This window comes from Typha latifolia, chromosome 4, assembly GCF_019914945.1.
Source record: "Typha latifolia isolate L0001 chromosome 4, TyphaL0001v2, whole genome shotgun sequence".
Taxonomy (NCBI): Eukaryota; Viridiplantae; Streptophyta; class Magnoliopsida; order Poales; family Typhaceae; genus Typha; species Typha latifolia.
The window spans coordinates 16,219,406-16,241,992 of NC_133089.1; the positions used below are offsets into that span (position 1 = coordinate 16,219,406).

A 22,587-nucleotide genomic window follows, 5' to 3' on the forward strand; every position below is an offset into this window, starting at 1 on the left:
ATAGAAGATAGAACTATATAGGTTTTGGTGCTAAAGTGGCTCAGAAAGCTCTCGTCCATTATGTGGAAATAAATGGGTATCATTTAAACCATATATATATATATATATATATATATTTATATATTCTATTAATCATGTGGATAATGAGATAATAGAAAGAGAATTTACAACAAAAAAGGATTTATTGAAATACAATTTCTATAATTATTTTTCTTATATTTATGAATTAAATTTATTTTTTTTAGAACAAATGCATTACATTGCAATATAAAATAAAGTACAGTGGTGGGCAGTGAATCACCGAGTTAGACTCGGTAATAAATATGATCTTATCTGCCACGTGTGCTCCATTAAAATGCTTAGCCGCCGGGTTGACCATCTGACCTCTCGTTGACCGAAGTGGGTCCCGGTGGGACCGAGTGCTCGATAGAGGACTGTCACCCAACTTCGGCGCTCCCCAACCGCACCCATTTACGGGGGTTCCTACGTGTAACCGCGCCGTGTGCACGTTCTAGAAGCAAGCTCTGCTTAAAATTCTACATAAGCGACCCTACTTCTGGGCCCAGATCGATAAGCTATTTCAGAAGTGGATTGGTGGGTCTCGAATTGGGTGTATTCGAAAATGCTTGTTTCGAATGAAACGAAAAGGACAGTAAAAAGTAGCAGCAGTAGAAGGGTGAGAAAGAGAGGGAGAGAGAGAGAGAGAGAGAGAGAGAGAGAGCAAACGAAGACGAAGACGAAGACGAAGACGCGGTTCCCGGCGAAGGCCCTCCACTTTCCTTCTAATTACTCCCGTCCTCTCTCTCTCTCTACTAGGGCTAGGGTTAGGGTTTTGTCGGAATGCGAGGACGGCCGGCGATGGCACGCCGCCGGGGTTTGGTCCGAACCCTAGCTTTAGCTCTCCTCCTCTTACTTCTCTTCGCAGTCTCGTCCTCCGCCGCAGCCGGCGGCGCCCTCGTCGCTGAGCGCGACGCCCTCCTCCAGTTCAAAGCCTCTGTCTCTTCCGACCCTGGTGGCCTCCTCCGGCTCTGGTCCTCGGCCTCCGCCGCAGGCGAGCACTGCTCCTGGCCCGGCGTCACGTGCGACGCGAACTCCCGGGTCGTCTCCCTCAACATCTCCGCTAAAGGCGGCTCCTTTCTCTCCTCATGCCCCCAATCCGCCCCCTTGCGTCGGAGCTGCCCGGATCCCGACCGGCGGCTCGCCGGAAAGCTGAGCCCCTCCCTCGGTTCGTTTATTGAGCTCCGTGTCATCTCTTTGCCCTTCCACGCCTTCTCCGGCGAGGTTCCCCCCGAGATCTGGAAGCTGGAAAACCTAGAGGTGCTCGATCTCGAGGGCAACGGTGCGCTGTCCTGCTCGCTCCCGTCAAACTTCCCCCGTCGCTTGCGATTCCTGAATCTGGCCTCCAACTCGATTCAAGGTGAGATCCCCCCCTCCCTCTCGAGCTCCGTAGCCCTAGAAACCCTAGACCTTTCCATAAACCAGCTCAATGGCTCCATTCCGGGGTTTCTTGGTGCTCTGCCCAATCTGAGACAGCTCTACCTTTCCTTCAATCGGCTCAGTGGTTCGATTCCGGAAGAGCTTGGAGCTAAATGCCGGAGTCTCGAGTATTTGGACTTGTCCGGGAATCTTTTGGTTGGAAGCATCCCTCGTAGCTTGGGGAATTGCAGTGCGCTCCGCTCATTATTGTTGTTCTCTAATCTATTGGATGATGTCATTCCCTCCGACCTCGGTCGGTTGAGAAAGCTTCAAGCTTTAGATGTTTCGAGGAACAGTTTGAGTGGCCCCATTCCTTCAGAGCTTGGAGGCTGCATCGAGTTATCAGTTCTTGTTCTTTCGAATCCGTATGATGCTGTGACCATTTCTGACCCTAGCTACGTTGATATTGATGATTTTAATTATTATCAAGGAGGGATCCCAAAAAGTATTGTGGTGCTGCCGAAGCTTAGAGTTCTCTGGGCACCGAGGGCAACATTGGAGGGACAGGTTCCAGACAATTGGGGTGCTTGCAAGAGCTTGGAGATGGTTAATTTGGGTGAGAATCTCTTGTCAGGTGGGATTCCGAGAGGGTTTGTGCAATGCCGTAATCTCAAATATCTGAATTTGAGCACAAATAAGCTAGCAGGTTGGATCAGTGAGGAGCTGCCTGTGCCTTGTATGGATGTCTTTGATGTCAGTGGGAATCATCTGTCTGGCTCCATCCCGATGTTTAGCTGGAAGAGTTGCTCTTCCTCTCAGATCCTACTTGATGGCATATCGTCTGCATATCTTTCATTCTTTACATATAAGATCTGTGCAGGATTTTCATTTTCCTCTGTTGAATTTATTGACGGTACAGTGATATATCATAATTTTGGCCAGAACAACTTTTCTGGTACTCTGTCCTCTTTGCCGCTTGCAGCTGAGAAATTTGGAAATCAGACTATGTATGCTTTTCTGGCTGGCAGAAATAGTCTTGTTGGGCAGTTGTCAGTTAGTCTTTTTAGTAGGTGCAATGAATTAAGTGGTTTTATTATTGATCTCAGCAACAACTTTGTGTCTGGTGGAATTCCAGTTGATATTGGTGCCATATGTCTATCTCTTGTGGATCTTGATGTTGCTGGTAATCAAATTACTGGGACAATTCCTCAAAGCATCGGACAGTTAGATAGTCTTATTGGCCTTGACTTGAGTAGCAACCGCCTCAGTGGTGAGATTCCTGCAGCCATCGAGAATCTGAAGCACCTTCAGCATCTCTTGTTAGGCCACAATATCCTCAGTGGAAGGATTCCTCCTGGCTTGGATCAACTGCATTCTCTGAAGGTTTTGGATCTATCATCAAACTCTCTATCCGGTGAGATTCCTAGTGACCTTGTGAACTTGATGAATCTTACTGGTCTGTTTCTTGATAACAATAACCTTTCTGGGAAGATACCATCTGGTTTTGCTAATGTGGCATCACTTACTATGTTTAATGTGTCATTCAACAATTTGTCTGGGTCAATACCTTTAAATGCCAGTAAAATTAAATGTGATAGTGTGCTTGGAAATCCTCTACTCCCATGTCATACAGTTTCTCTCTCTGTTCCATCATCTGACCAGCAGGGACGCAGTGGGAATTCACAAGACTATAATGATTCGGTGCCTGTTAACTCACTGAGTCCAAAAAGCAATAATGGATTCAGTTCAATTGAGATAGCCTCCATAACATCTGCAACAGCCATAGTTTCTGTCCTTCTTGCTGTGATTGTGCTATTCATATACACAAGGAAGTGTGCACCAAGATTTGTAGCTCAGTCTGCTGGACAAAGGGAGGTTACAATTTTCACAGATATTGGGGTCCGAATTTCTTTCGAGAGTGTTGTGCGAGCAACAGGGAATTTCAATGCAAGTAATTGCATTGGGAGTGGCGGTTTTGGAGCCACTTACAAGGCAGAGATCTCACCAGGAGTATTGGTGGCTATAAAGAGACTTTCAGTTGGGAAACTTCAAGGAATTCAACAGTTTCATGCAGAGATCAAAACTCTTGGCAGATTACGGCACCCCAATCTTGTTACTTTAATAGGTTATCATCTGAGTGAGTCAGAGACGTTTCTCATATATAATTATTTGCCCGGAGGAAATCTAGAGAGGTTTATACAGGAAAGATCCAAGAGACTGATGGATTGGAGGATGCTGCATAAAATTGCTTTAGATGTTGCACGGGCACTTGCCTACCTGCATGATAGTTGTGTACCTCGGATCCTTCACCGGGATGTTAAACCAAGCAACATTTTGTTGGACAATGATTATAATGCATATCTCTCAGACTTTGGATTGGCGAGACTTCTTGGGAACTCGGAAACCCATGCGACCACTGGTGTAGCTGGAACATTTGGATATGTTGCTCCAGAATATGCAATGACCTGCCGTGTTTCTGATAAGGCTGATGTATATAGCTACGGTGTGGTATTAATGGAGTTGGTCTCGGATAAGAAAGCCTTGGATCCATCATTTTCTCCTTACGGGAATGGATTCAATATTGTTTCTTGGGCATGCATGTTGCTTCGCCAAGGTCGTGCTCGTGAGTTCTTTATCGACGGCCTGTGGGATGCCGGCCCACATGATGACTTGGTGGAGACGTTGCATCTAGCTGTTATGTGTACTGTTGATTCACTTTCTGTCAGGCCCACAATGAAGGAGGTTGTTCAGCGGCTAAAGCAACTTCAACCTCCGACCTGCTAGCACCAATAAACACGTCTTCAACACTAGGAAAAGTAAAAGTAGCTCTGAGTCAAGGCCTTCAGTGCATTTTTCTCATAATCAGTTACAGTAGATTCTGTCTTGTAGATGTCGAATTTGTATAATATTTTTTTAGTCTTCTTTTTCTGAGTGGCTTACTAATGTACCTGCAAAGAAATGATGTAAATTAGCCATATTAATTCGGAAAATATCTCTTTTACATACATCTCTGCGACTTTGGCTTCTTTGGCAATTGTAGTATCTTTTGGAGTTGACTGCGTTTTGAATTACATCAGTCGCTAAGGTTCATTAACTGTTACGCTTCTGTTACATGTGCAAAACATATTGAAAAGAAAATTGTTTTATTTAGTTTTTTGGCTACAGAGATAAATTAAATGTTTTACTGGATCAACTGTTTCTTGAAATGAATTCTGAAATGCAATGCTCCAGGCATCCACCAAGAATATATGTGTACTAGTAAGAGATGCTGTGAAGACCATCCTTTGTCTGTCTGAAATTAAAATGGTATGCAATCTGACTGGAACTGTCATTTCACTATAGTTGTATTTGTTTCTTTAGCGTAATTATTTGGTGCTAATGTATATTTTCTTCTCTAATTGCTGTTACTCATTAAGAAGTTGTAGATGAAATGGAAATGGAAATGGAAATATTACCTGCCAATCTCTGATTTTTTTTTTAAATTTTTTATTATCAGTTTCTGTCTATCAAACTTCCAATTTATGGTTGCAGGCAATACTTGCACGTAGTTAGAGCCTGTTATAGTTTAGCATATTTAGGCTATTCTGCAATACCAGTAATTTCCATTCCAACATTTACATATTCTCCTTGCATATGTGGAGTGTGCATTTGTTTAAAGTTTCCTTACTTGCAGAGAACTGTCTTGGTCTCTCTCCAATTTTGTATCCAATCCTTGTAGAGAGCATGGAATTCAGGCTATCATTGAAGGGGTAGAAACTTCTTGGTTTTGATGGGCAATTGGAAATATAGCTTATGATGTTACTTGGAAAGCCTTTTATATGCCAAAAGAACACACTGAATCTAGACACCAAATGGAAATTTTGTGTAAAAAAGCAGCAAATTTGTGTAGGCAAATTATTTTTGGAACTTTGATGAGGTTGTGTACTTCAGCCTAAAATATGGTAGGCAAATGGAAGTTGCTAAGCTCTTTCAGTTCATAATGAGATGAGAATAGTTCCATTTTATTTACCATAGATGAAAAGTTCCTCAAGCTTTGGAAATTCTCAGGCTTTCTTATGAGATAAGAACTTTTCTTTCTTGAAAAATAGTACTCTTTCTTTACAAATCTAACAATCTCTAAATTGACAGCATTTGAAAAGAATGAGTAAAGACTAACATCTAAATAACTGTCTTTGTCTTGAAAAATCTATCTGAAAATGTTCTTCTCTTCACTGCCTTTTAGAGTCTGCCGTCCATGTTTGACGTAAACAGACCGTCGACGTGCACCTCATTTAACCAGCAATCGTACATCTCTTATGGATCATGGAAGAAATTAAAGTACAAGAATTGCTTCTCATTCCTGGAAGTGTAAGGGTGCATCCTGAGAACAACAAGAACAGAGTTGATTGGTCTTCTAATTGGTAGACAAATCATTGATACAGTGCAGTAATTGTACTCACCAGAAATGCAAATAATCTACTTGTATGAAGTTTTTCTCATTCAAAATGAAACATGGTTACCTTAGCTTATAACTAATGTCAATATTGCTCATAAAGCTGAATGTATAAAGCCCACCAATTCTGAAGAATGCAAAGAATGATCAAGCAAAAACTTAAAGAGATATTCCTACCATTGTAGTTTTTACCCATAGGCCCAACGCTCCTGTTAGTGCAGATGCTCACCTGCATATTTAAAAACATTCTCTTTATTTTTATTTTTGTTTGCATATTTGAAAACTTATATAATTCCTCTGGAATACACTAGACAAGTCTCTTTGTTATTGGTTGACATTTTAAATTTTAAATTAGTATGATCCAATATTTTGACTTGATTTATACTGTACATGTATCTTGGTAGAATTATACATCATTATGATACATCTAGTAGAAACAGAACAGCTAGCCTACTGGATAGACTGGCATCATCTAGTTTTATTTTGTAAAATAGATAAGCTTTTATATGTGAAGCATATGATGCAATTCTATGGATTTCCATGTGGATGAACCAAGAATTCAATTGCAGAACCTAGATGTGGAATAATCCAATTTAGACAGCAAGATGCCCTTTGGAGATGAATAATCTTCTGCAGAAATCTATAGATGTAATTTTCTTTAGTTTATGACATTTTCTTTGCAGAAAAAGAAGGAAAATAAAGAAAGGAAATAAGTTTGAAAGAATATCTTGGTTTGATACTAAGTAATATCCTCAAGAGACAGATAACTTATTTATTTTTCATTTTCTTTTTGTTTGCATGAAAACAAGATCAAGAAGACTAGTGAATTATATCACATGAATTCTGTTACCAAATAACAATGGAGTCTATGTCCATCTGACCACAGTCCTTGCACTTACACATGAAACTCTGAAGGCATCACATTCAGCTCCCCTACATGGAAAAATGTCAACTGACCAGGGCATGGTCGCCTGCACAATGATCAGCTGTCAACTCTCAAATTGTACAACACTACAAAAAAGGAAATTTAGTTCATTGTATGCAGTTCATTCTGCACAAGAAAATGCTCAAATAGGGGTTGCCCCTAGTGTTGGATATTTTCCATCATACGTCCATATCCAACCTCTATTCCACTAAATATGCACTGAACTTGGACTTCACCTGGCAACCAACTCAAACTGGAGGAGAAATTTGAAGTGGAAAGAGAGAGGGGGGGAAAAAATTATCTTGGACAAAGTAGAGCCACCTTAAATGTTTCACCTTGATGATTAGTTAACCATGAAGTATTTACAGTTTCTGATTCATAGCGCACTCAAATATAATCTTGTTGTAATAATCTACAACAAGAGAAGGAGACCTCAGAAAAGAAAATAATAGCTTTCAAGAGTGGATAACATTTGCCTTTCAATATAAAACCACAAAACTTTCTGTATGAATGTCCAAGGTGAAACTTTAACCTAATAATTAAAGCTAGGTAAGAACTTCTATTTGCCCCTAGAACTCTTCAGAGACCACAGCTAAGAGAAATTTCCTCACTGTTCTTTTCCTCCAAAGATTAAGCACTTTGTGCTTATGAAAACAAGAACAAACGAAGTACTCGTGCAAGAGAAATTGCTTTCTTTGCATACAGTTATACTACGATTGTAAGCAGGCCGATGTAGGGGGGCTGACGACGATGTGCTTAAGAGGGTTTGTGACATCACTGCCTCCGGCGTGCCTTACAAACTCAGCCGGAGTAAGGAAGTTGCCATGGCAAACACAAACTATCCTCACCTCCTCAGCTTTCTGATATTTGTAGAGGAAACCTTCAACCTTCCTACCATTGGGGCCATCCCCCTTGGTGGACACACATGGCATTTCTTCCATCATGTTCTTCTCCGCAACCCCCATGCTGTTGGCTCTTCCAGCAATCCTCCACAATTGGTTTTGGTTGCCTTCTGGTGTTGGAGGAGGATTCGTAGCAATTTTCCGATGATTGGTAGTTTCAGGCAAAGCTTGAAAGGTTGGAGGACTCCTTGCCTCTGTGGAACTGCTAAATCTATTGGCATTGATTCCTGAAAGCAAGTAAGATGGAAACATAAGGATCTGAGTTTGTAGACGTGGATTTGTTCTCACTGCTTTGCTAAGTAAATATGCAAAATTGGAAGGCCACCAAATATTGACAAATTTAAAGCACTACATCAATTCAACAAGGTTATCAACAATCCCAAATAAGGCAATATGTCAGTTGTTCTGCAAATGTATCTTTACTCTAAAATTACGATCTAAGCACTTCTCATGAGAATCCATGAAATGGAGGAGCTTAAATTTCTTATGCTTGTCAACATGAGATTAATGCTATATATAGAGCAGTGGATCTCCTGATGTGGATTGCAGACTAGTATTAGATATGTTTTTGTCGCTTACAATCACTGAACAGATAAACATATGGAAGGAGACGCATACTGTTTGAATTTAATGTCGCCAGTACGACAAATTGCATCGTTCAAATTTAACAGGAAAATATCCTCTGATTTGGATTGCAGGCTAGTAATAGATCTGTTTTGTGTCGCTTGCCATCAATGACAAAGATGAACATATGGAAGACACATACTGTTTAAATTTAGTGCTGCAGCTCAGACAAAACCACAGGAAAAGATCTGCCACAACAAAAACATGGCATCAGCTCTATCCAGATGTGGTTTGCGGATTTCCAATTGGCCAAAACTGGATAGAATCGATAGATTCCGCATACAGTCTGTGGGCTGTCTTTTTCGACACCCACATTGATTGTCATGAGATCATACATATGAAGTTTAAATTCAATAAATTGAAGTAACCATCCATACAAACAGAGGCTTCATCACAATGATGATCTAAAAATCTACATAGAAATTTTAGCACAATAAGGACTGGAACCAATAGTAAAGAAAGCAATAACTAGTATCTAGTTCACAAAAAAGAAAAAGAAAAGGCAGGTCGAACACAACAACTAATCTAGACTAATCTAAATAAGATGTACTCCTAGGAACTTCTTAGCCCTTCACATGAACACCATCAAAAATTTAATACCTAAAGCAATGAAATAGCATACCAAGATGAATGCATTCGAAATAAAACTTCAAAACAACACAAGAAGAATACTAACAAGATATACCTTGCCCTTGCGGGGTGTCGAAGTCCGAAATGCCGAAGGAATTGCTCCCTTGTGAACCAATGGAAATTTGCGAGATCGGCGGGAAGCCGGTGACCGGTTGAGGAGGAGGAGGAGGAGGTGCCCGAAGAGACCTGGGAGGACTGACCCCATTCACCTTTCCCCCAAATAGGTTTCCACCGAGAGACTTATCATCGCAGCCATTGATGATGCCAACCTCAAGCTTCCTTACCTTCACCGCCACGGTTGCCGCCGCACGAAAACCATCCAAATCCTCCTCTCCTTTCCCGGAGCCAGACTTGATCGAATTCTTCCTCTCCAATCTCTTCCTCTTCGCCTCCAATCTCTTCAAGCTCAGCAATTCCATCCTCTTCCTCCCCTCCTCGTCCGTCTCCGCCGGCAAAGAGCTTGTCCTCACGAGGGGTCCAGTCGCCACCATGAACTCCTTCTCTCTCGACAATAAAGACAGAGAGGCTATAGACGAAGATCTCACCAGCTTCTTCCCTTTTGGGTCCACCCCGAAGCACCCATTAAGGGAAAGACCGAGACTTAGCTCGATCTCGTCGGAATCACCTCCGGTAGCCTCCAGTTGGTCGCCGATGGAACTATTACTAGCAAAACGACGCAAGAGATCTCTTGGGCGTCTCTCGCTTCGAGAAGAAAGCCTCTGTAGCTCCCCCTCCATTACCTATTCCAAGAAGCAAGCGAAGAACTAAAAGCTAGAGAGAGGAACAAAAAAAAATCGATGGACTTCACTAAAAGGTTTTCACAGGTTGAAACTTTTCTTCCGAAAAGTAGAAACCCAGATCCCGGATTCGTCTATAGATTCATATAAGAATTTTTTTTGCGAAACAGAGTAGAAAATATCTTGGAGGTAGATAAAACTGAAGCTTTCAAGGAAAGAGAGAGAAGTATAAACTTCGTCTGATTGAAAGATTTGGGTTCTCAAATCGATCAAAGGAGGCCCCGATGGAGAAATCAAAGAGAAGAAGAAGGAGAAGCCTTTCGGAGATTTCAGATCTTTTCACGCCAAGAGATGGAAGACGAACAGGAGATGATCCAATTGGGATACCAAAAGTACCCCTACTCGTGGCCGGTGAAAGTCTAAAGTTGATACACGTGTAGGCGTACAAGGACACGTGTCGTAACGGCATCGACACTTAGAGGTGGAACCAGCGGCGCCGCGCCACCCTCCTGGGCCGAAGCCGCCGGTTTCGGGCCTACTGTCGCGTGAACACGTGTCTCCACACGAGAGGCCCTTCATGCGCGACACTTGTCGTGTTATAAACCGTCCAACCTCGTGTTGCTCTCTTAGCTGTTCTCCAGTCTCCACGTCACGTCCGCCTGTCGATTTATATTAGTTAAATTTGACGGACGTGATCGGCTCAATTCGGCGGTGAAACAACGGCGGAATCTAAAATAGATTTTTAGGAATATATGTACATGCAAAATTGGTAGGTTAAAGTAACCTGGTCTCATTAGAAGTAAAGGTAACGCATGAGAGTAATCACGACCACGTGGGCCAGAGGCTAGATAAAGATATTAATTATGTTTTAATATATAAACTAAAATAATTTTGAATCATAATGAGTTTAAATGCATGACTCTAGTTTTTATAATGTACCAGAAGAAAATTTTGAAAGGGCTAGTTTGGTAATAAAAGAAAATTCATACGGTGCTAGAGACAGAGAGAGAGAGAGGACGGGCATGGGTACCTTTTCCGGGGAGGAAAAGGGCGTGGTCGCCGCATCTCACGCAATGTAAGCAGACAGGAAAAGGAGTTGACACGTGTAGATAAGGCGGTGGGGCCCTGACAGCTCGTCCTCGTGGCCAACTTGCCTGGGCGGTGGGTACACGTGTCGCGCTCCGGGATTGGTAAGGACGGTTTTTGGTGACGTCGCCTGGAGATGCGCTCCGGTTGGGATCTTGTTGTGGACACGTCCGCATCACCGAATGTCGACGTCGCTGAAGCGGCCACGTGTCAAAGGGAGGACGAACGTACGTTACTGTCAGAAAGGGGGAGGTGCACTTTTGAGTCCAAAGGAGTGGGGGGACAGGATCTTTTGAGAAGATTTCGGATTAGTTCTTATCAAACTAGTCGTCTTTCTTTCAAACTTTATTTACCAAAATAGACCTACTTTAAGCTTTAATATTAAAACATATATTTTTTTTTAATTAACTCAGCATCCATAAGAACTGAAATCATCAATGCTTTACTTTTAGATAAAAATACCGAACAGTTTAGTAGAGTAGATCTAGTCGGTATTATATTTGAGGCATCAAATAGAAAACACTTATTAGTTCAGCTTTTTCTCTTACCGAAATTGTTGAACAGTTCAAAATAAATCATCAATTTAAAATTTTAATTCTTCACAGTATATCTTAATTAATTTAATCTATGAACAAACCAAGGCTCTTAATGAGAGCTTCTTATGATCAAATTAAATACATTAACACAAACTCATAGCATTAAGCCAAAGAAGAAAAAAAATTATTTCTGCCGATACTTTGACAGCAAAGAATGAAATAGACTACACAATTCTGTGTTCATAATTTTATATATCTTCACAATAACATATTTTATAAATAAAATAAATTATTCAGCATAAAATTATATTACTTTAATTTTTTATAATTTTATCTATATCTTTCTCTTGATTAGGATCATTACATTTATCTCTTTTTTCATCTCCGCAATATCATGTCTTCAACAAACTTTGTAAGCTATTCTTCCAAATTGAAGAGTATACCAAATTAACAATAAGGTGCTAAACTATCAATATTTTACGTATAAAAAATAAAGCCATATTTTCAACTTGTCTCTCTTTTGATACTTGGTCTAGTTTGGTAGATAAAATTTGGAGAATGGCTAGTTGGGTCAAAACTCGATTTCTGGGTGCAGCTTACACTGTCGTAATCTGTATAAGCTTGGGATGTGTCGAATTAATAAGACTAGGCATTGGTAATCAAAAGAATTCTGGGTGCACCTTGCTTATCTATCACATAATAAATCTCTCAGAAAGTGAAGGAGATATAGGTAATTATGGCCAAACAAATGTTTTCCACTCGGTACAAGTTTCTTCCGTTCCACAGATAACCAGCAGATCTCTCAAAGTGCTACATAGATAGACAAAATAAACAGCAACCAGTTGGGGTAGAGGAACTTTAATAGCTGCCAAACTCAAAGGCTCACTTGTAACTGACACTAGCAGCCCAGATGTGATTAAAGGAAGAAAAAAAAAAAGATACAGTGTTTCCTAATCCGAAAAAAAAAATGGAACTGCTATTACAGTAGTAATAACCTAGTCAAAAAATGATTTATCTCAAGACTATGGACGGTGTCATTCCTAATAGGAGAACATAACATGGAAGTCATGAATAGTCAAAAAAGGGGTGAAGGAATTCATCATTGGTAGTCACTAAACTAACTAAGCAAACTCTTTTCCTCTGTTCATAATCCTATGCAGAAACTGCAGTTTGGCTTGGGCCATTGAAGCGGCCAAACCTGCCATTCCCACTAGGAAATGGCCGAGGCTGATAACCATCGATAACACGTGTTGGTGCTGCCCGACCGCGCCCGGAGTAGTCAACACGGTTCCTAAATTCACTCCTTTTGTATCCGATGTTGTTTGTAAAGTTTCCACGTCCTCTAAAATTTTCACTCCTGAACCCACCTCTTCCTTGTTGGAATCGACCTCTTCCACTGCTGCCATTGCCGCTCTGAGTAACAACACCATTAATAACTGGAAAAGGAAAAAAAAAAAACATTAGCATTGCAATCCATCCAGTGCAAAGCCAAACATTTTTTCCATCAATAAATTTAATTGGTCAAACAATGCATATTGAGGAATTAGAGAAGAAAGAAATTCTTGAACACAACTCAAATATGAGATTCCTCCAAGAGAGTTGACAGATTTCCTGACCAAACTGACATCAACCCACAGCAAATTCTTAGACAGATTAAGGATAACTAATGGATTTTAATATAAGCTATGCAGGTATTGCAACTTTGGTGATAAGCCAGTCTACCTTCTTGACTACAACTTGGCTCATGCAAGAGAGAGGACACTCCAGAAAACCTAGACATGGGAATATTCCAGACAAAAGAAGAAAGGCAACTTAAGCTCAAGGTTTTTGTTTTTATCTCTACAGTATAACTAAGCCAAAAAGGCCAGTTGAATGACTATTCAGCTCTTAACTCTTAAGGCATTGATCTCATTAAATAGTGAATAGCCTACAGATATAGCTTCAAGTTACCAATTCTCAACAGTATCTTTAATTTATATCATTTAGTGAAACCATGCAGCAAATAGAGGTATATTCTATAACCTCTCCTCAGCAAGATACAGTGATAAAAGAAGCATCCTTTTGCAAATAAAATATAAATATAAACAAGTCAAACTAAAGGACCCAAACTAACACTTGCCTCGCGTAGTGGTTCTTTTCTCCTCAACAAAAGCTTGACGCCCCCCAAAATCAACAGGTGATGCCTAAGAATTCAACAAAAAATCATGATGAGCATAATACATCAGCATATTGATATGCACATGTATGAAATCTAAGGATTGAGGAGGGAGGGAAGAAAGGCCTTCTTTAGCCATTTGCCATCACTGTTTTGTTTACAATCTATCAAATATTTGGCAAACATGGTGGATGAATTGCTTCACACTTCTCAATGAAAGCATAAAAATAAAAAAGACAAGTGAAAGGAGGGAAAGATTTCAGGTGATGAGATCAAATTACAGCAGAAATTGTTAAGCGTGAAAGTTAAACTATCCCTCAGAAGTCAGAAACTAGCAACATTTGCCAAAGCTGCAAAGTAAGAACTGAGATTATTTTAGTGGATAGTTATCCAGAACTCATAATTTAAGTATACCAAGAATAATGCTCCTGTGCACACGTAAATAACATATAAAGTAATGCAGATAAAGGAAAAATCCCATTAGAAAAACTCTACATGACAAATTTGGGTTCAACCTACTCATTAGCTACTGACACCTCAACTAAATTTTGACGGATTAAGGTTTCCCTCTTCAATGTCAAAAGTGGCCTGTGCCAAATGGAAACAAGTATTAATGCCACGAATCCGGGTTTGGTATCATATTTTAGTCTACTCTTGGCTGTAATCATATTTTAGCCAATAATTTGGGTCTATTATCATATTTAATCAACACTGCTCCCACACTCTTGGCTGTAATCAGATTGTTAGTCTAGATGTTACATCATTGAAAAATGATCCTGCATTTAAGAACCATTACTGGAATAAGAAAAGGGCAGCAGCACAGAAAAAGGCTGATTTCAGTTTAATACAATAAGGAAAATGATAAGGAAGAATCAAATAATATAGTACTCAAGGAAATAAGGTTGTTGCACACATCAAACTACAGGGAGTTCTTGGTGTGGTACAAATTACTGAAGGTCAAACAGTTGCATTAAACTTGAACCGTTGTACATGGTAAGTCAGAAGTACTAACAATCTAAAAGGTTGCAGCGACGAGAAACAACTTCAAGCCTAAGTACCATACCTCAATTGCAGCTTGCATGGATTCAAGTGACTCAAACTCAACAAAGCCAAAACAAAAACGTTCAATCTGCGGAAAGGTAGTGAAATTTTTCAAAAATCAACTTGAAAACAGTAGAATCATATCTCAAGACAGTCTTCTGACCTTATGACTTCTAACTTGGACACCACCCGGCTTGATAGGTCCAAATCTCTGAAATTCTTCCTCAACTTGTTCAGCTGTTGCATTCAGAGGCAAATTCCGGATATATACTGAATGCCCCTCCACTGCAAGGTAATAAAAGTAGAATGTTAGGACAGAACAAAAGTTATAGCAGAACTCCAGGTATCTTATCGCTGCACTAACCATCATTATAGTTTCCATTTTCAGAGCCATTAGTGCCACTAGCAGCAGTAGTCTCCGTTGTATGGGCTGGTTTAACGGACACAATCACTGGTTTCTCTGTGCTTGCAGTAGCTGTATTGACCTTGTTGCTGGGCACAAGAACTGGTTTCTCTGTACTTGCAGTGGCTGTCTTAGCCTTATTAGGGCACCCTTTCATGACCTTAACCTGCAATTAAAAGAGGATTAAAAAAATTTTAATAGCTAATAAGCAACACCTTTATAGTCTATTTCTTTATATTATGTATGTCCAGAATCCGCATAATAAGGGTAACTTACAATTGATGCATAAGATTTCTTAGGTACTTCCTCTTGAACAAGAGGAACAACCTCAGAAACTTGCTCTGCATTCTCATGATTTACATGAACAATTGGGTCAACAGCAATCTCATCTTCAACCCCTGAACCACCAGTCTGTGACGGACTGATTATTTGCTCACTGTTTTCAACATCCACCTCCGAGACTGCAACTGGAATGTCAGATACGTGATGCTCCTTCAGCAGAGCAGGTTCTGACAACATATACAGAAGAGTTTAAGAAGAATTAAAGAAGGGATTTCTAAGAGAATGAGAGGGTAATCCTCATACCTGGGTCAGAAGTCAAAGGAACTACTGGGGGATCACCATTTATTTCATTGACTACCATTTGATTTATGTCCCTTGGTTGCCCTTCAGTCACAAATCTAAACACATCGTTCAGCACAAAAAATCCTCCAGTTTCCTGTGGGGCAAGAAAGAATGACTGGGTGAACTTCCTCCGCACATTGTCTGTCCCAGTCAAGGATCCAGTAACCAAGATGAACACCCCATTCCTATAAGACAATTGTGAATCAGCAGTCTCTATTTCTGTGAAACAATTGCTGAAGTCCAGTGACAATATTTTGTCATTGATAGCCTGCTCAAGCATAAGAGACACAATAAATCATTGAATAGCACTTCAAATTATTGTAATAGTGCAAGTAGCAAATCAGAACCAAAAGTAAATTATGTAACAGTACAATTGAAATGAAACATATATATGTTAGCTGATCTCCTAATTAAACAAGAACACATATATTTGTCTGATACCCAAATATGCATAGCAACTTTTGAAAATGGAAATGCAGAAAAATGTATGCTAATACAGCTGTCACTTATAATGTTTCCGCTAACTAGCACAAAGTTGAAGGTGTACAACCCTGCAGCTAATATCTTCTATACATAGTATGGAAGAAAGATAAGAATCCACATGAGACTAAGTAAGGCTAAGCATCCTAAAGGGAAAATTAATGCAGTAATTCACTGACCAAAAGAAAAACATTAAAAGGATTAATAGAACAACGTGCAAAGAATGGTTCGAAAAGGCATAAGTTATGATTTATGAATAGACAATATACAAAGCTCTGCAATTTTAATCATATCAAATATCAAAATAATAGAAGTTTAAACGAAAATTTTATCAAAAAGAAGATTTATTGTATATGTAAAACATACTTCCATTGTACTCACTGAGGTCATGATTCCCTCAGAATCTGGACGACCGAGAATGCTTGAATCATGATAAAACTTATAAACCTGCTCTGGTGAACGGTGAAGAACATGGTAATACTGCTGAACAAATGCATTGCCAACCTGTATAAGCAATTTAAAAGCATCACGTACATAATATGAAAGCAAACCTAGATACAATTATCAAAACAGGAGTTCATACCACTTGTGGACTTGGTGGAGGAACAGGAGTTGCAGCTTGCAACGCCATGTCTGCAATAGATTTAAAACAAATCAGGTTCCACAATTACATACTGATATTAAATTTCTATGTACAAGTAGAAAATTTTGCATCCATGTGTCATAAAAGACAGAAGAAAAACTGTTTTCTGTTACCAAAATACAAAACAAAATATCAATCCAGTGATCAACAAACCAATCATTTGCATATATAAATGGAGGAAGGGAATAATAGTTCAAATAACCTTGTAGAACACTACAACCAAAGAGGTAAAATAAAACTAAAACACAGAATAGTAACATTTCAATGGATCCACAAAGTGCGGAACTAGTTATCTCATGTGCACTCATATTATTCCAATCATAGTCGCCAGTTTAAACAGCATAACACAATTTTGATGGGCCATATAAAGCAAAAGGTATCACAAAATATTGGCATTCAATAAAATGGTAACTCGATAAGTAGATATAAGTTGCACAAGAACTTTACAGAAATAAAAGCTTCATAGGGAAGAAAACCTAAAAATAGGTAATCATAACCGTAATTATGAGACAATCTCTAGAGGCCCAGCAGATGAGAATCTAAGATGGTAGTTCCTCATATTTTATCTTTGTCTGACCAACAAACAGAAAAAGCTCCAAAACTTAATTAATAGGTTCATTCAGGTATATAACAAACATCAATTAAAGTGTGTTGCACGCTATATCAGATATTGCTATGTCCATACACATATTCAAGTCCAACCGCAAATGTATTGCAGAAAAAACAAGTTATTCATCAACCATTCAGAAAAGATCAAGCAAAACCATATATCTTATAAATCAAGACTATAATATAATGAAGATATGATTGGAGCAAAGAATAAGAATAATGAACAAAATACGAACTCCATAAAAAACAAATTTGAAATTTATGATATTACGACCCGGTGGATAAATACTACTACATCGGATCAAAATTATAGCTGCAATTTAGCACTGTAGGAAAACCAATACGACAAAGTAACGAACTATTAAGCTCAATATCACTAAGTTTCAGAGACCTATATACACAGATTCCATTGCTCAAAGGACTAAACCCTAATGCAAGAGAACGTTAAAACAGCCTTGGAGTAAAAAACAAAGGCTTAGTCCAAGGAACCAACAGATCACGAATCTCAAACCTCACAAGAAAGGACAAAATCCAAACAACTCCAATGAATCGAAAAACTATCTCAACGCCAAAATAGGAAAAGATGTCTCCAAGAATAATCACAGTTAACAACACGAAAGCCCAGGTTTATTTATTTTTATTTTTTTCTTTCCCGCCCTAAGCGCCACATACCCATTGATAGAAAATAGATCAAAAACAAAAACCCTTAAAGGGAGAAATTGAGAAGGAAAAAAAAACAACAAAACCAAAACATTGGATGAGGATCGACGAGAATGCAATGTAAAGAGGCGGAGAGGAGCAGGAGAATCTCACCCTCTTCGCGAGACGTAAGAGACGAAGGGGAATGAAGCAAACGGCGCGCCGCTGCGATCGAAACCCTAAAACGGAGGGACGAGAAGAGAGGAACGCGAAGTGGGGGGGCGGGGGGAGGGGAAGTAGGGGACGAAGCCTTTAAAAAGGAGTGGACGAGTGGTCTTTGGGGTGTGTGTGCGGGGGGGGGGGGGGGGGTGGGTTTGGTGGTAATCGTTTCCGTGTGAGTCTTGTACAAATCTTGTACCGTGTCAAGTAAGGGGCGAAAACGGGTCGGATCTTCCGTATTCGAACAAATAGTATCCGAATGATTATTATTATAAAATTAGTAATATGAAACATTACTTTTATATTTTTGTATTAATTTCTAATCTACCTTTTGTATATATTTACTATATATATTGACACAAAGTAATTCTTTCTGTCCGTTTTCACTGTTAAGTCCCTGTATACAGAATTATAGAGCTTTATTCTGTTCCTATTTATTCATGAATAGCTAGCAATGGTGATCTTCTAATATTTCTCTTCTTCTTTTTTCCCAGTATATGAGCAGTCTTGATAAGAGCTAGCACTTTTTGGTTCTTGATGCAAAAATAATTATCCTTATCCTTCATTCAAGTACAAAATGAATAGAAAATTGCCAAATTTCTGACAACATTTTGGAGTGATCTCAAGCAATTCTGAATGCCCTACAGATTCACAATATCATCCTGGATGTCAAGTGCTTGGAAAACAGTTTTTTTTTTCTGAACAAAAGAGTTTGTATTAGTTTGTTCTCTTGAGGCTACTCAGAAAGGCTATACATTTGAGACATTCTTGACTGTGGGCTGTAAAGGGCTTCTCTTATCTTTGTTCATGGATGCCTTAGGTGCTATGTCTAAAATTCTCTATCTAGATTTGGTAAGACTTAGCTTACTGTTTACCAAATAAATAAGAAGTGAAGTAGTTTCTAATTACTAGATGGATAAAAGGTGGCAAAACTACAAGCAAAACAGTAGTAGTTCTAGAAATACTCAAAATGAAACTGGATATTAGATCAAGGTGGTCGATCTGCTTTATTTTTCTTTGTCAAAGAAGCGAGGAGCAATCCACAATGCAGGATTAATGACCTAATGATCCATGGCTCTGAATCATACACTGAATAATCTGACTGAGGGCCTACAAATCAAGCATGATCTCGAGACTCTGATTTCTTATGGTGAGCTCCCTCCCTAGATTCCATCAGCACTTGTTAAAAAGCTCATGTTATGTCATAGTAAACAGTGTAAATGAAACAGTATTGTGTAATTTGTTTCTATGAAAACATAAGTTATTTAAACTAATGCAAGCCTGGTTATATACATCTTGTAAGTTTCTTGGAGAAATGATTAGATGTTCATTTTCATTTGGACAGAGAAGAGGCTTCTGCAGAAGACTAACTAGATCTAAGAAGAAACAAAAAACAATATCTTTCTTATGAAGAACAGAAACTAAGATGTTTTCTGGATTTCTAGTTCTTCGGAGAACCTCGCAACAGTCATAAAATAGAACGAACAGCATCTGATGTAAAATTTCAACATTTATGAGAATAATTTCATGACAGTAACTCTACCCAGATGTTTTAAATCATGAGAAATAACTATATATCTGGAGTCAGTCAGTATCATTGTTCTGCTAGATATCTGGACTTCAAACACTTGACTAGTTCTTGGGCTAAATTGGAAGTTAGTAGGTGCTCTGAATGTGCTATGGTAGAGTCTGGACCATGCTATCCATAGATTTTTGCTGTTAAAGTAACATAGTACAGATTCATTAATAAGGGACCATTCTGCTCTAGATTGTAAGATATGAAAGTAACATGGCATAGATTCTTTAAGAATTTTTTTCGTACATTATCTCTTAAGTGTTAGAGCCTTTGTTCACTGAATCTATTTCCATTGATCAAAGCTTTTTAACCTTCTTTTATTTTTCCTTTTTTTTTCTTTTCTTCCAGATTGAACTGAACTGAGTAACTTGTGGTTTATTATCGAGTTACAACAAGGAAACAAATGGTAGTTTGGTTTGTGGACTAGATCCACATTAGAACTTTGATGCGTTTGGATTGAGTTGAATTGAGTCCACATTAAAACTTTCTATCTATGGGAAGCCCATCTTTTGCATATTTTTAGGGCCGTTTAATAAAGCATAATGAAGTGGATGAGGAGGCTTATCCGAGATAAAACCCCACTTTATAATGAATTTTTTTGCCAAATAGGGGATGAAAAAATGAGTTAAACCCCACTTTTGAGATCTCTTTATCTCAGTTTTAGCTAACATAAGAAAATTTAGGATACCTCGCCCATTTATCCCAGCTTTTTATAGAACTTAATTGTCCTTCTCAGTAGCCAAATTGCTGAATTATAATATGAGTATATTATATATTTATAATAACTATAATAATATTACTAAATTACAGTGCGACTATAATATAATATAATATATTAGAATATATTTGTAGTTAAAATGTTTATTTGTGATAGTATCAATATTGTGTAAATTATAATGAATTAAATTAAATTATTTGTTTGGCTAGAAATCCTAAAAATGATTAAGATATGTTAATATAATTATTTTCTAAAATAAAACTATAATTTCTATTTAATTTTAAACATATTTTTTTATCTTTCTCTAGAAAATGATAAAATTTTATTTATATTAAACTATGAAAAAATAATAAGACCAATTTAATCATTTTTATTTCTCTTATCCACTCTATTACAACCAAATACAGCTCAAGCACTTATTCTTCTTTTTGCAACAAATATTTGAAAAAAATTAAAATAATATTTTTTTATTAATTTCGGGCTTATCCCATTGTCAAAGGGCCCTAAGGGCACGAAGTATACAGAAAAAAAAGGATTATTCACCATAAATATACGTCTTCAAAACTATATGAGCTAGAAATATTATCTCGATCGAAAACTTTGAATCTTTGCAATTAAGCAATTGATTCCTTCCTTAGTGCCATCTTGAGATGAAAATTTTTTTGTTAGGGTTTTTGTGAAGGTGGTATGACATCAGAGTGCAGTGCAAGTTGGGCATGTGTTCTTATCCAATGTAGTATTAACATGAGATCAAGTTAATAAAGAAGGGCCATATATATATATATATATAGAGAGAGAGAGAGAGAGAGAGAGAGAGAGAGATCATAGCAATTAGGTGATAGTCCAGCGAGGGACAACCATCAATTTCCTACCATCTCTGTCACCTGTTAGGTGGAAAAATAAGTGCCTTTATTTGGAGTAATGGCTACACTTAGTACAGTTGCTCAACATCACCAAACTGTACCTCCACTGTATCATATTATCCTTTTGGCTGCGCCTAGCTTTAATTGCATATATATGTATGTCTGTAATCTCTTAATTAAAAAAAAAATGCATATATATAAATAAAGGAGAGGAAATTTTAATATAAGAGAAATCTTGGAGAAGCCTTAATGTTAATATTAAAAATATTGTATTATGTTGGACAGATGCATCAGGAGAGAATGTTCAGAAGTTGCTGCACACTAATAATGAGCAGGATCATACTGAATGAAGATTAATGAAATGAATCTGCTAAGGAATCTATTTACTGAACTAAGAATTTTTTTTGTAGGCACTAGGTTTATATTTTTGCTTTGTATGTAGTGGAATTATCTTTGAAATTGGTGATGTTATAGTTATTATTGTTGGCCAGTAGTAATTGGTGTTTGTATTTTTTTGTTGGTTGGAACACTGAGATGTTCTTAGATGTAATAGGTGGGTGCAGTTTGTGGTGTGTGGTATTTAGTTTTGAGAAAGCAGATAATGTATTGTTTTAAGTCTGTATTGAAGCTGGACAGTTGATATATTGAGGAATTATTAATCCATGAAAATGACAACCATTTTTGTTACCTGATAAATAGGCTTTGTAGAGAGTGTTTGATTGTATATGGGGGACATGGGATTTAAGGAAATGCAATGTAAAAATTAAAAGAAAAAATTTCCAGGTAATTATTATAGTAGCAATATACTCATCACAGTTCTTGCATTAACTAGGAAATTAAGCAGGCTCTCATAAAAAGAAAAGGAAAGGGAAAATTTTGCATGTTAATTAGAGCAGAAAGTCAATGTTGGCTCAAAACTCTAATATTCAAATACACTAGCAGATATTCTTTTTAATAACAATAATAGTAATAAAAAACTCGCTTATATATCATATTTAATTTCAAAGAGAGACCAAAATAAGATGCAGCAATCGCAAAGCTAACTGGCGAAATAAATGCATATAATAACCGACAACCTTGTAGGTCCATCGCTCCATGCCTTTCTAGATTTAAATCCGACAGAGAACGACATCCACAGATCCACCGGCCTCACTGTTACTGAACTGTTTGCACTCAATCATTTGATCTGATCACTTGACAAAAATATTCTACTGTTCAAATTAGTCTGATCATGTTGCAAACGTGCACTTTGCACATCCTAATCCTACCACAAAAAAAATCAAATAACAAGAGAAGACAACCATTGATCAGTAATTCTAATGCATTAGA

General features: G+C 38.2%; 3 protein-coding genes across 4 annotated transcripts; 1 reads left to right on the forward strand and 2 right to left on the reverse strand.

Moving 5' to 3' along the window:
• The first annotated feature begins 612 nt into the window (after window positions 1-612).
• On the forward strand, window positions 613-4,421 carry LOC140787089 (LRR receptor-like serine/threonine-protein kinase RPK2). Its single transcript, XM_073135842.1, has one exon. The coding sequence runs from the start codon at window positions 841-843 to the stop codon at window positions 4,198-4,200; it is 3,360 nt and encodes a 1,119-aa protein (XP_072991943.1). The 5' UTR covers window positions 613-840; the 3' UTR covers window positions 4,201-4,421.
• A 1,044-nt stretch (window positions 4,422-5,465) lies between these two features.
• On the reverse strand, window positions 5,466-10,030 carry LOC140787497 (ninja-family protein 6-like). Of its 2 annotated transcripts, XM_073136442.1 has the most exons (5): window positions 8,985-10,030; window positions 7,622-7,902; window positions 6,748-6,819; window positions 6,026-6,077; window positions 5,466-5,776 (listed from the first exon to the last, which is right to left on the reverse strand). In XM_073136442.1, the coding sequence occupies exons 1-5, from the start codon at window positions 9,664-9,666 to the stop codon at window positions 5,688-5,690; spliced, it is 1,176 nt and encodes a 391-aa protein (XP_072992543.1). In that variant the 5' UTR covers window positions 9,667-10,030; the 3' UTR covers window positions 5,466-5,687. The 2 variants fall into 2 exon arrangements, with proteins under 2 accessions (XP_072992543.1, XP_072992542.1); XM_073136441.1 differs by lacking the exon at window positions 5,466-5,776 and having other exon boundaries at window positions 5,824-6,077; window positions 8,985-9,969.
• Window positions 10,031-11,994: 1,964 nt separating this feature from the next.
• LOC140787607 (nuclear transport factor 2-like) lies at window positions 11,995-18,156 on the reverse strand. Its single transcript, XM_073136614.1, has 10 exons — window positions 18,057-18,156; window positions 16,575-16,624; window positions 16,358-16,495; window positions 15,473-15,779; window positions 15,164-15,396; window positions 14,849-15,053; window positions 14,648-14,769; window positions 14,507-14,572; window positions 13,408-13,471; window positions 11,995-12,724 (listed from the first exon to the last, which is right to left on the reverse strand). Exons 2-10 carry the CDS (start codon window positions 16,620-16,622, stop codon window positions 12,441-12,443), a joined length of 1,467 nt encoding a protein of 488 aa, XP_072992715.1. The 5' UTR covers window positions 16,623-16,624; window positions 18,057-18,156; the 3' UTR covers window positions 11,995-12,440.
• Window positions 18,157-22,587: the final 4,431 nt, after the last annotated feature.

Coding starts and splice junctions, on each gene's coding strand:
- LOC140787607 (XM_073136614.1), bottom strand. CDS start 16,622: ATGGCGTTGCAAGCTGCAACTCCTGTTCCTCCACCAAGTCCACAAGTG. Junction 15,054..15,163: donor AGAAATCTTATGCATCAATT/GTAAGTTACCCT, acceptor TTTTAATTGCAG/GTTAAGGTCATGAAAGGGTG. Junction 14,573..14,647: donor TCCAAGTTAGAAGTCATAAG/GTCAGAAGACTG, acceptor ACCTTTCCGCAG/ATTGAACGTTTTTGTTTTGG.
- LOC140787497 (XM_073136441.1), bottom strand. CDS start 9,666: ATGGAGGGGGAGCTACAGAGGCTTTCTTCTCGAAGCGAGAGACGCCCA. Junction 7,903..8,984: donor CGACACCCCGCAAGGGCAAG/GTATATCTTGTT, acceptor ACTTGCTTTCAG/GAATCAATGCCAATAGATTT. Junction 6,820..7,621: donor AATATCAGAAAGCTGAGGAG/GTGAGGATAGTT, acceptor ATCATTGTGCAG/GCGACCATGCCCTGGTCAGT.
- LOC140787089 (XM_073135842.1), top strand. CDS start 841: ATGCGAGGACGGCCGGCGATGGCACGCCGCCGGGGTTTGGTCCGAACC.